Consider the following 12,037-nt stretch of genomic DNA (forward strand, 5'->3'; position numbering starts at 1 on the left):
AGAAGAGTTGGTTTTTATTCCCCGCTCTTCACTACCTGAAAGAGTCTCAGAGCAGCTTACAATCTCCTTCCCTTCCTCTCCCCACAACAGACACCCTGTGAGGTAGGTGGGGCTGAGAGAGCTCTGGGAGAACTGCCCTTGAGAGAACAGCTCTGAGAGAACTGGGACTGACCCAAGGGGTCACCCAGCTGGCTGCATGTGTAGGAGAAGTGGGGAATCAAACTCGGTTCTCCGCTGCTCTTAACCACTACACCAAGATGGCTTTCTGGAGGGAATGGCCGCTTCAGAGGGTATACCATAGAGTCTGGGAAGGTGGAAGTTATAGAGTGACATCCTATCCCTGCCGTCCCTAGGCCCCCCTACCCCAAATTTCCAGGAATTTCCCAAGCCAGAGTTGGCAACCTTAGTGTCTGATGCCAAGTCACCCCAGGATTCCTAGAACAGATATCTAGTGGTTTACAGTAGGGAATTTCCAGAGTGAGGGACTTCGGTGGGGCGGGGATGTGCAGTTCTCTTTTGGAGGATAGCGTTAGGTCCTCCTTGTCTCTCTCATTTCCAGCTCTGGATTCCAAGGCCAGCAACCTGTCGACTCTCTCCAAGAAATACCGCCACGACGCCAAATTTCTCAACAGCCGCTCAGCATACGCCAAAGCCGCTGCCACCAGCCTGGTTTTTGTGGTGATAATGCTCTACATCCGCTTCTGGTGGCTGATTTGACGGCTCCTCTCTCTCCCTGACATCTCTTCAGGCCCACCTTCTGGGGACGTATGGAGAAAAGGGGGGACTTTCTCCCTCTTGTCCTGTCCAAGACCGAACCAGGATCTGCAGCTGGAGAAACGGGAACTCCCAGAGGGGCCTGTGCTGTTCCTCTTGTTACAAAGAGATTTTGTTTTTTAAAATTGACATGACAACTTTCACCACTTGGTGGCCAAAACAGGAATGACTGTTGTTAGAGAATTCAGCACTATGGCTATTTATAAATGTTAACACCACGATTTTGCTTTTTAGAGTGTCAAAATGTATCTTATGCTTTCCGCTGCCAGCAGTAAAATATTGGGAGGTAGTATAGGAAAGAAGGGAAGCACGCGTTCTGATAAATAGCAAGAACAGTCTTCTGGTTGTAGGGATGTGTGATTTTGGTTCTGGGAGGGCGGCCGGATAGCTACAATTCAACGGATAACACTCCTATTCTTCTAGCTCCATGTCCGAACAAGTGGCATCTGTTGAATTTCTGTCTGCCTTACAGTTGTCTCAGGCACTGTCAAAAATAATGAAGCAACCCCAGGTTTGTCCTGGGGATGCAGCCATTACAGCAGGCCTGGTTAAGCGGTGTCAGGTAGACCTATCCGGTCTTTTGATCAATTTGTATTCATTGCCTGCTGAGAACAGCAAGAAACGGGTGGAGCTGCCTCTGTTGGACACCAACGTGCCACACGGGAGTTTGACGTGCCTTTCAGCCCTCCCTGACAAAAGACCACAAGCATGGGCTGGAGAGAAGCCTGGCCCCACCGACACACGACAATAGTTGGTCGATGTTTACCGTAGAGGTGGATACTTTTGCAATACATTTTATTTTTCAGGAAGCTGCCTCCTGGTGGACGACTGGACATGAACACACACACACACACCTTTTTTAAAAGTTTCATTTTAGGCGCGTATCGATGGCAAGGGGATAAACAAGTGATCGTTTCTGCATTCTGTTTTCAAATGTGCAGGGCCCAGGGTTTGAGAGTTCTGTTTTAATCCTGGGACATTAAAAATTGAGAACATCTCAGACTGCAAGGCGAAGTGGTTTCTCTTTTTCTTAACTTGCTCCGGTGCCTTTAACAGCAGGCTGTCGAGTCATTGCATATTTATTTACTTTATCTGTACCCCAGTTTCTCCCCAATGGGGACCCAAAGCGCCTTGCGTCATTCTCCTCTCCTCTGTTTTATCCTCACAACAACCCTGTGAGGTAGGGTTAGGCTGAGAGGGTGTGACAGGCCTGACGTCACCCAGAGAGCGTCCGTGGCAGAGGGAGGATTCGAACATGGTGCTCCCAGATCCTAGTCCGACACTTTAACCCCTACAGCCATGCTGGAAAGGGACACTTTCTCTGCCATTTTCCCAGGAAAAGCCTCACCTGCTTATGATCCTCCCTCCGCCCCATGTTCAAGGCACAAATTCAGCCGGGTGGCAAAATCCTGGCAGCTTTGGCAGAGCGCTTTCCCTTCCTCATTAAACAACATAACTTTTTCTTTAATAGCTTTGTGTTCAGCCTATCTAAAAGGCGCAGAAAAGGATCGCCGAAAGAACCGTGTTGGTAAGGAAAGGTGATAGACTGATGGGATGTTTCAGTACGGGGGAGGAAATCACTAAGGTGGGTGGGGGTGGGGTGATAAAGACGTTGTGTACAGTTTTTACAAAATGTGAGAAAGCAGAGAGAGGGAAACCGTATTCTTCCAAAATAATCCAAGTCGGGGGGTAGTAGAAGAGAGCGAGAGTCCCAGGAGCGCCTTCTGGACTCACAAAATTTGTGGCCGGGTGAGAGCTTTTGTGAGTCACAGCTCACTTCTTCAGATACAGCTAGAAGAAGTGAGCAGTGACTAATGAAAGCTCCTCCCCGGCCACAAATTTGGCTAGGCTGTAAGCAGTGTTCCCTCTAAGCTGAGTTAGTGTGAGCTAGCTCACACCTTTTTGTCTTAGCTCATAAAGGATGGTTCCAGAGCAGACCAATTTATGCAGCAGCCAAATCGCTCCCTCACAACTTTAATGCCAGTAGCTCAAAGTAGAATTTCTGCTCACAAGACTCCACAGCTTAGAGGGAACGTTGGCTGTAAGGCGCACCTGGACTCTTGTTCTTTTCTACAGCTACAGACAGACTTAACACAGCGCCCCATCTTGATCTATCTCCCAAGTCGGGGGGGGGGGGGAGGCGCCTTGTCTCTTCTGCTTCCGAAGAAAGTCCTCATTTATACATCCTAGAATTATCTTGTGGAATGTGTCGCCTCGAGGGCTGTCGGTGGCCACTATGATTTTAAAAGGCGGCTCAGGCATTTTCTTGGAGGCCGGCTCTCACAGTGGCTGTGAGCTACGAGGAGCTGAATGTTCAAGAGCAGTGTACCTCTGCAGACCAGTTTCCAGTAAGGGAGGCCATCGGGGAAGGCCCTGTCAGTGGGCTTCTGGTTTTGCCACTGTGGGAAACAAAACGCTGCATCGGGTCTGATCCAGCAGAGCTCTTCTTATCTGGAAACTGGCCGGAGGGTCTGGCTGAGGCATTTTTATCCCTTGCGGGATCCCTGCCATACACACACACACACCTCCAGTCTTTCTCTGTCGGAAGACTTAGTTTATGAGGAGGACTTCTTCTCTGTATGCTTCAGGTTTGGAGAGGCAACATTATTTCATGACGAAAGTCACTTTCCCGCCCTGTGACACCATGTGTGACATCACATCTCTCCTCCGACATTCCTCTGATGTCATAACCATCCTAGCTCTTCCATGCAGGGCCCTGGAGGCCTTCCTCTCTGCTCCAAGTAAGCCTCAGTTTTGTGGCCTCTTCCTGTGATAGCTGTCATCCTTCCTTGCATGACCTCATGGGGGAATATCCCGTCCTGGCTCTGTCAGCAGACCCCGTGCCCCACAGCACCAGCCCCCATCCAATCCCCATCCGGAGGGGGTTGGATTCACTCAGGAGGCAGCCCCACGGCCTCTTCTGACGAGCTCGTAGGCAACGCGGAAGGAGGAAGAACCTTTAGAGGGATTTCGTTCTCTGGGACTGGGGGAAGCCGCGGGTGGCCGCCCTGCCACGATAATTTGCGTGGGTTGGGAGCCGAGCGATGGTGGTGCGGCCGTGGCCTGTGTGATGGGAGCTGGCCGGCTGTGGGAGAGGGGCGGGGAGAGTCCAAGAGGGACAGGATGTCATGGTGGAGGCGCTCCTGGGCCACGTCTCTTGCGAGGCGGCCCACGTGGTCCGGGATGTTCTGCTTGGCGCCGTGTTGCAGAAGGAGGCAAGCCACTTTGCAGCTCCCCTCTCGGGCGGCGAGGAAGAGTGGCGTCTGTGCCTGAGGGAAAGGGGCAAAAATAAAGATCAAGATCCAAGTCCAGCAGAACCTTAAGGACCAACACGATTTCCGGGGTACAAGCTTGCAAGAGTTAAAACTCCCTTCGTCAGATACAAGATACGGATCCGAAAGGAGCTCTGACACTCAAAAGTTTATACTCTGGAAATCGTGTTGTTCTGGACTCAGATCTTGATCTACTCCAGACCAGGCCCAACGCTGGGGAAGGCAAACAGGGGCAATGCCCCACTAAACATTTTCCATGCCCCCTCAATCATCAGGGTTCCACTTTATGCTTTCTGTCCAGGAAAACAAGAGAGACAATACTGGACATATAAAGAGCTGTGTTTGTTCAGTGGATGAGAAGGAAAGATCCTTTGCATATGCCACAATATTAGATACATTAATAATAGTACATTTTATCCCACACTTCCTACAAGGAACGCTTGGTGTCAAGGCTCATGAGCCTGTTGGGCAGCCGTGTTGGTCTGAAGCAGTAGCATATGTCGACCTCCCGTCCTCATTTTTATCTTTACAACAACCCAGCAAGGTAGGTTGTGTTGAGAGGGTGTGACTGATGCAAGCAACACCCAGTTTGTGATGTGCCAGCGTTGGGATTTGAACCCGAGTTCTTCAGATCCTAGTTTGGTACTCTAACCTCTACAAAGCACACCCATTTATGGGGGGCAGGTCTCTATTTGCTGGGGCAATTAAACTGAACCTCCACATTCAAAGGCAGTATACCTCTGAATAGTGACTCCAAGACCAGAGGGTGAGCAGCAAGATAAACGTTTGCTTTCACGTCTTGCTTGTATGCTTCATGGCAACCACCTGCAGACTATTGTTGGAAACAGGCCGCTGGGCTCTTGGTCTGATCCAGGACGGCCTGTCTGCTGTACCTTACTCTCTACGTTTCTCGTTCTATGAAGCATTTCTGTGTGGGCCACCACTGAAGATGCTGATAACCAATTTTATTAGATGGCACCCACCGCCCCTCAAGATGAGAGAATCGTCTTCCCTGTCCACTCTCTGCATCGTTCCGAATTGCATAAAAACTGAATAAAAGGGATGGCACAACGTTTCAAGACCAATCGAGAAGCCCCACATCCGCATGTGAGCTTTTGAGCTCTCCAGATCTCCTCATCAGGTTCCCCCAGAGTTCTGGAGAACGTGAAAGCTCGCGTGCTGGTTTGTGTCATTTTGTTAGTCCTCAAAAGGGACCGCCTTTCCCCATATGTTCCCCCAAGGGCAGTACGGTCGGGGGAGTCAACATCTCCTGGAAATTCCAGGCCCCAGGGATATTAAATTTGCTGTTACTAGAGCCAGGGCATTTTCGGTGGCGGCTCCTACCTGGTGGAAGGAGCTCCCGGAGGAGATCCGGGCCCTGCGGGACCTTAATCAGTTCCGCAGGGCCTGTAAGACGGAACTCTTCCGCCAGGCTTTTGAGGAGGAGCTGCCGCCACTTCAATTCCACCACCGATATGTTTGCAGCATCGCACTACTACCACTAATATGTGGTTCCATATGGGTGCGAGGTGACCCTGGAAGGAGAGGGTGCTGACAAGTTGTGGGACCAATATACCATTTGAGAAAGTTCTACCCCATCTTGCACTGACACTTTGTTGTTGTACTGTATTGTCTCATTAACCTGTTAAGTGTCATGCCTGCCCTTGCTGATGCCCCTGAGGAGGCACCTGCCAGCCAGGAGCCTGTGGACTTACAGGCTCCTGAGGACAGTACTGCAGCAGAAAGGCAAAGACTGGATCCTGTAGCTGAAAGCTATCTAAGTGGTGAGGAGGATAGAGCCTCCCAGGGAACACCTGCAAGGGATCAGTCTCTGCTGCAGCCCAGTAATTCATCATCAGACTCGCCTCCACCTGTAACCAGGCTCAGGAATGTAAGAAGACAACAGCTGAGAGAGCAAAGGCAGAATGCACGCATGCGTGCCAGAAGATCTCTTAGCCCTGATTACTGACAGGATCCTGTCCTCACTCCTGGCTAGCTAATGAGTTGATTAGCTAGCACTGTATATATGCAAGTCTGTTGCCAGCAGTCATTTGTGCTGGCAAACGTCGTTTGTTCAGGACCTGAATCCTTGCATCTCTGCTCCAGACCTTGTGGAATTCTTCTCGGCTTGATCCTCGGCTTTTGACCTTTGGCTTTGTTGACCCTGCGTTCATCTCTGACTCCTCTGGTATTGTTGTGATTTATGGACTTGAAACTTTGGTATGTCTGACCCTGCTTTTGGACTGTGATTTAAACCTGCTTGAACCTTGCTACCTGATTTGCCCGGCTTGACCTCGGACTGTTCCTGGACTTTTGCTTGCTTGTGTCACGCCCCCTGGTCCTGCCGTGACAGATTGCCAGCACCCACAACGCTCACACATCCCCACCATGGAAGACGGAGCAACCGGAGGTGTGGACCCCATGGAGGAAATGCTAGCACAGGTACAGCACTTAACTCAAGCTGTGATTGCTTTGCAACAACAGGCTGCTACAAATGCTGTTGCTGTAGCAAATGCTGGTACACCTCCCCCACGTTGCCCAATAAATCCTCCTGATCGTTTCGGTGGGAATGTTGATGAGTTCCAGGCATTCCTTGCCCAATGTAATCTGTATATTGAGCTCAGGGCTCGGGACTTTGTTTCTGAGAAGGCTAAAGTTTGTTTCATTTTAAGCCTCCTTAAAGGGCAAGCTGCCAAATGGGCCACGCCCTTGCTGGTGGGGAATTCTCCCTTACTATCTGACTTCCAGGCTTTCAAGGCTCATTTTGCCGCTGCTTATGCCAATCCTGTGAAAGCTGAAACAGCTAACCGCAAAATAAGGGCTCTTACTCAGCATAAAACCTCTGTCGCTCAGTACACCAATGAGTTCCAGCTGCTGGCTCAAGACCTGACATGGAATGAGGCAGCGTTTATTGACCAGTATACTGAAGGGCTGTCTGACGAAATTCTAGATGAACTTGCACGCAGTGAACGCCCTGACACTTTACAAGCCCTCATCCATCTCTGTCTCCGCATTGATGGGAGGTTACAGAGCCGCCGCCAAAACAGAAAAAAGGCTCTCGCCTTCCCCAGCAGAACCCTTCAGACCTTCCACCGGCCTTCCTCCCCCGGCTCCTCTCCACCTCCTGCAGGCACAGAGCCCATGCAACTTGGCACCGCTCGGCCCCGCCTTACTTCTGAGGAGAAGCTGAGACGGCGCACTCAACAGCTGTGTCTGTATTGTGGAGAAGCCGGGCATTTTGCCTCCAGCTGCCCTGCCAAGCAGAAGCGCTCACCACAACCGGCTCCACCGGTAAAAGAGCAGCCCCAAGCCTGACCGGACCCCCCGGTTTGGGGCCTATTCTGGGGTCCTCCAGTACTCCATACTCACCACAGACTCCCTTCCTGGTGCCAGTGCGGTTGCAACTCCCAGACAACCGCTGGCTCTTCATCCACGCCATGTTGGACTCAGGGGCCGCCTGTTGTTTCATGGACATTCTTTTTGCCAAAGAACACGGCGTTCCCCTTCAAGAGAAGGCAACCCCAGCGCTTAACCCAATTTCTATTTTATCTAACGGCTATAAAAACCCACATCCACACATTGTAGGACATTGTGCTTTCACTGCACTATAGCAATCATCCACAAACGGCATGTCCTGTGTAAACAAGCCAAATCAGTAGCCAATCAGGATCATGGCGGCGGGTGGGTGGGGGTGATATTTGAACCTGGGTCTCCCAGATCTTAGTCTTAGGTGGCCGTGTTGGTCTGAAGCAACAGAGCAACGTTTGAGTCCAGGGGCACCTTTAAGATCAACAACGCTTAATTCTGGGTATAAGGTTTCGTAGGCATGCACACAACATGTATCTGATGAAGTGTGAGTACACACGAAAGCATATACCCAGCATTAAACTTTGTTGGTCTGAAAGGTGCCCCTGGACTCACACTTTGTTCTAGATATTAGTCTGATGCTCTGACCAGAGGTCATTTCGGGGGGGATCGCGGGGGATCGCAGTTCCCCCAGGTGAGGTACGGGGGGCGGGGCACATGATGAAGCCCCGCCCCCTGTTTCCGGCCGACCCGCTTCCGGCCCTCATTCAGCCAGGAGGAGGCAGGAGAAGAGGGACGGTAAGTTGCTTCCTCCCTGCCTCTCCCCACCCCTGTCTGCCTGGGGCCAGGGAGGGCCTTCGCGGGGCTTCCTTGCACTCCCGCCGGCCTCATGGGGCTCGGCAGTGGAGCTGCAAGGGCGGCGGCCGGGACCGTTGGGGGCAGGGTGTGTGGCCTTATGACACACTTCCGGTGATGTCAGGGGGTGTGGCCTTATGACACACTTCCGGTGATGTCAGGGGGTGTGGCATATGCTAATGAGGTATGCTAATGAGTTCCCCTAGCTCTTTTTCTATGAAACGACCCCTGGCTCTGACCACTGTACTACCACACTGCCTTGTAAAGTACAGGTGTGTAAAGTCCTTGCCATACCATAATATAGGGTTCCCAACTCCAGGTTGGGAAATATCTGGAGATTTTGGGGGGTGGAGCCTGAGGAGGGTGGAGTTTGGGGTTTGGGGAGGGGCTTCAGTGCCATAAAGTCCACCTTCCACAGCAGCCATTTTCTCCAGGTGAACGGATCTCTCTCACCTGGAGATCAGTGGTAATCCCTCATTACTAGGGTTGCCAAGTCGAAAATCGTCGGGAGCGGGGGACTCCCGTCCGGCGTCCTATGCGCGCGCACACCACACGCACGTCACCAGGAAGTGACATTATGACGCCGGGCACGCTGGGGGCGGGGCCACGACCATCCAAGGGGGAAACATCGAGTTTCCCCCTCGGATGGTCGTGGCCCCGCCCCCAGCATGCCCGGCGTCATTACATCCGCCATCACCACAACTTGATTTGGGGAGAAGGAAGCACAGGAAAAGCTGCCCTTTCGATGACATTTCCCTGTATGTGACTGTGTGTTCTTAGGAAGGTTTCTGAGACGGTCTGGTCTATTCCACTACTATCGCCAAGTGTGGGTCAGTCCCTCAGTGCATGGCAACAGAATTCACACCACTGCGTATGAGGAATTAGTGCTGGGTAAGAGGACAGGTGAAGATGGGTAGCCATGTCTGTCCGTAGCAGTAGACAAGAGCAAGAGTCCAGTCGCACCTTAAAGACGAGCAAAATTGGCGGCAGAGGATGAGCTTCCGTGAGTCAGTCACTTCTCAGTTCTTCATCTATAGCACTGTATCTGTAGCTGAAGAAGTGCTACTGGACTCTTATCCTTTTCTACTGGTAAGAGGAGAGAGCAATCGCCAAGGGAAACACGGATCACGGAACTAGCGGCTCCACCGTTACTATCAGAAAGCATTCGATGCACTCCCACCCCTCGTGTCTGCAGGGTCCTTGGCTTGCCTGCACCCTTGCATTCAACCCCCCCCCCCACAACAGCTGATGATGTCTTTCTCAGGAACAGCACAGCACCTCAGGCCGAGCCAGGCCCGTAGCTAATGCGGGGCCCGCGGGGCCTGGCTTGCCTGCACCCTGCATTCCCAACACCCCCCCACACACACACAACAGCTGATGATGTCTTTCTCAGGAGCAGCACAGCACCTCAGGCCGAGCCCTCCTCTTCCTGTGCATCTGAGGAAACGAGCTCCGACTCACGGAAGAAGAAGAAGAAGAAGAAGAGGAAGAGGAGGAGGAGGAGGAGGAGGAGGAGGAGATTGGATTTATACCTGGCTGCTGCAGCCCTTGCCCTAGAGCCTTTGATTGGATTAGCAAGCGGTGCCCCCCCAGGTCCCCTCCCTAAAAAGTTCTTAGCTACGGGGCTGGGCCGAGCCCTCCTCTTCCTGCGCATCTGAGGAAACGAGCTCCGACTCACGGAAGCTGATGCTGGAAGGAATGGTGTCAGTCTTTAAGGTGCCCCCAAGCTCCTGTTTTATCCACCGACTCTCAGAAGCTTTTACCTCTCTTGTCTGTGGCCCCGATGTCGACACGATTGGCCACCAGCTCCTCCACCATGTTTTCCACCCCGAGTCGCGTGGCCAGGATTAGCGGGGTGGAGCCATCGTGCGCCGAGGTGTCCAGGTCTGTCTGTCTGTGCCGGAGAAGGATCTGTTGGGAAGAACCTTGCAGTCAGTACTGGGTTTGCTGTTAGCACTGGGTTCTTTTCTATAGAAGGGGAAGGAGGAGATTATCAGGGAGTCGAATTCCATAGCCAATGGCCCATTCTGGGGCTGTACAGTAACTCCTTCAACGTCACAGCATGACACACAGTCCTGATGAAAGAGGATTCCTCTCTAGTTAGTGCCAGCAGTTTAAAAAGCCTTTGTCAAAACTGAGGCAGCCTTTAATCCCACCTCCGGCATCCACGGGGAATAATAATCACACTAAGATCCTCTACTTGGTAGTGGTGGAGAGCAGTGTTCCCTCTAAGCTGAGTTAGTGTGAGCTAGTTCAGTTTGTTAGCCTCCGGATCACACATTTTTGTCTTAGCTCTGGAAGGAGGGCTCCAGAGCAAACCAATTTACGCGGCAGCCAAATCACTCCCTCACGACTTTAATGCCAGCAGCTCACTAAGTAGAATTTCTGCTCACAAGACTCCACAGCTTAGAGGGAGCATTGGTGGAGAGCACCATCAAGTCACAGCCAACATATGGCAACCCTGTAGGGCATGGGTGTCAAACATCTGGCCCATGGGCTGGAACCGGCCCATCTAGGGCTCTTATCTGGCCTGGGAGCAATCAGTCATTACCTTTATTGCCAGATGACAGAGGCTGTGTGTGCATTATGTCCCTGTATACTGTCCCAGCACTAATAAGGAATGGGCAGTAGAAGTGGGAGGGTGGGGATCGGGGAGATACTTTAAGGAAATATGTAAAGAGTGTTAATGTTTTAAGCATGTTTGTATTTCAAGTAGGAGTACGAGTAGGAGGAGATTGGATTTATACCCCACCCTTCACTCAGAGTCTCAGAGTGGCTTACAATCTCCTTTCCCTTCCCCTCCCCACAACAGAACCCTGCGTTGAAAGAGAGAGCTCTTTTGAAAACTGCTCTTGAGAGAACAGCTCTGACTGAACTACGGCTTGCCCAAGGTCATCCAGCAGCTGCGAGTGGAGGAATGGGGAATCAGACTCGGTTCTCCCAGATCAGAGTCCACATACTTAACCACTGTCACCAAACTGGCTCTCAAGTAAAAAATAATATCGTTAATTGGGTTAGCCTATTTTCTTTATAAAGTTTATCTCTCCCATGCCTGGCATTACATTTTACGGTACACAAGGCCCTACAAAGTGACATTTATGTCAGATCCGACCCTCGTAACATGAGCTCGACACCTCTAGGTTTTTAAGGCAAGAGAAGTTCAGAGGTGGTTTGCCCTTGCCTCCCTCTGCATAGCCACTCAAGGCTTCCAAAGTGGTCTCCCATCAGGCCCACAGCCAGGATTTTGTAGTTTGTGGAGCAAATTTTTTTCTGGTGGGGCTGTCATTATTTTCCATAATGAAGGGGGAATGGCACACACACCCCTCTCCCTCTCCACCTGCAAGCTTTAAAGGGCCTTCCAGCTGATCAGCAGGGAGCACATGGCCCACTGCCACTGATCACCTGGAGGGCCCTTTAAATCTTGCAGGTGGAGAGGGAGCTGCTGGCTTCTTCTCAAAAGCATTTAAGGAATCCTTTTAAATACTTTTCGGTAGAAGCAGAGGGTCTTTAAGAAGCAGGGGCCCTTTAAAGAAGGGGTCGGAGTCCCCAATAGCCCCACTGTAGCTATGGGCCAGTCTCCCATCCAGGGGTCATTTCCTGCAGGAGCGCACAGGAGCGGAGCTCCGGCAGTAAAGTGCCCAGGGGGCGGGCACATGCAACAAGCCCCACCCCCTGCTCCCAGCAGCCCTCAGTCAGAGCAAGAAGCAGCCAGGTAAGCTGCAGAGCCCCCCCCCAGCCCCCCGGTCCAAAACAGTCCAGTGGCACCTTTAAGACCAAGTTTCCTTCAGGTACAAGCTCTCCCTCCTCTGTGAGGACAGATCTGCACGTTT

At 51.8% G+C, this 12,037-nt stretch overlaps 2 protein-coding genes across 2 annotated transcripts in view; one reads left to right on the forward strand and one right to left on the reverse strand.

Moving 5' to 3' along the window:
• The window catches only part of SEC22B (SEC22 homolog B, vesicle trafficking protein), a 16,763-nt gene extending 14,893 nt beyond the window's left edge, over window positions 1-1,870 (forward strand). Inside the window, exon 5 of the mRNA XM_015407819.1 lies at window positions 550-1,870. Within this exon, the coding sequence (XP_015263305.1) occupies window positions 550-717 (168 nt within the window). The 3' untranslated portion in view covers window positions 718-1,870. The remainder of the gene's footprint in view (window positions 1-549) is intronic.
• Window positions 1,871-3,665: 1,795 nt separating this feature from the next.
• The window catches only part of NOTCH4 (notch 4), a gene marked incomplete at its 5' end in the record, with an annotated part of 50,174 nt that continues 41,802 nt past the window's right edge, over window positions 3,666-12,037 (reverse strand). Inside the window, 3 exons of the mRNA XM_015407816.1 lie at window positions 3,666-4,043; window positions 8,893-8,909; window positions 9,971-10,118. Coding sequence (XP_015263302.1) covers window positions 3,666-4,043; window positions 8,893-8,909; window positions 9,971-10,118 — 543 coding nt within the window. The remainder of the gene's footprint in view (window positions 4,044-8,892; window positions 8,910-9,970; window positions 10,119-12,037) is intronic.

Source organism: Gekko japonicus, unplaced genomic scaffold (genome assembly GCF_001447785.1).
Source record: "Gekko japonicus isolate JY-2015 unplaced genomic scaffold, Gekko_japonicus_V1.1 scaffold3014, whole genome shotgun sequence".
Lineage (NCBI taxonomy): Eukaryota > Metazoa > Chordata > Lepidosauria > Squamata > Gekkonidae > Gekko > Gekko japonicus.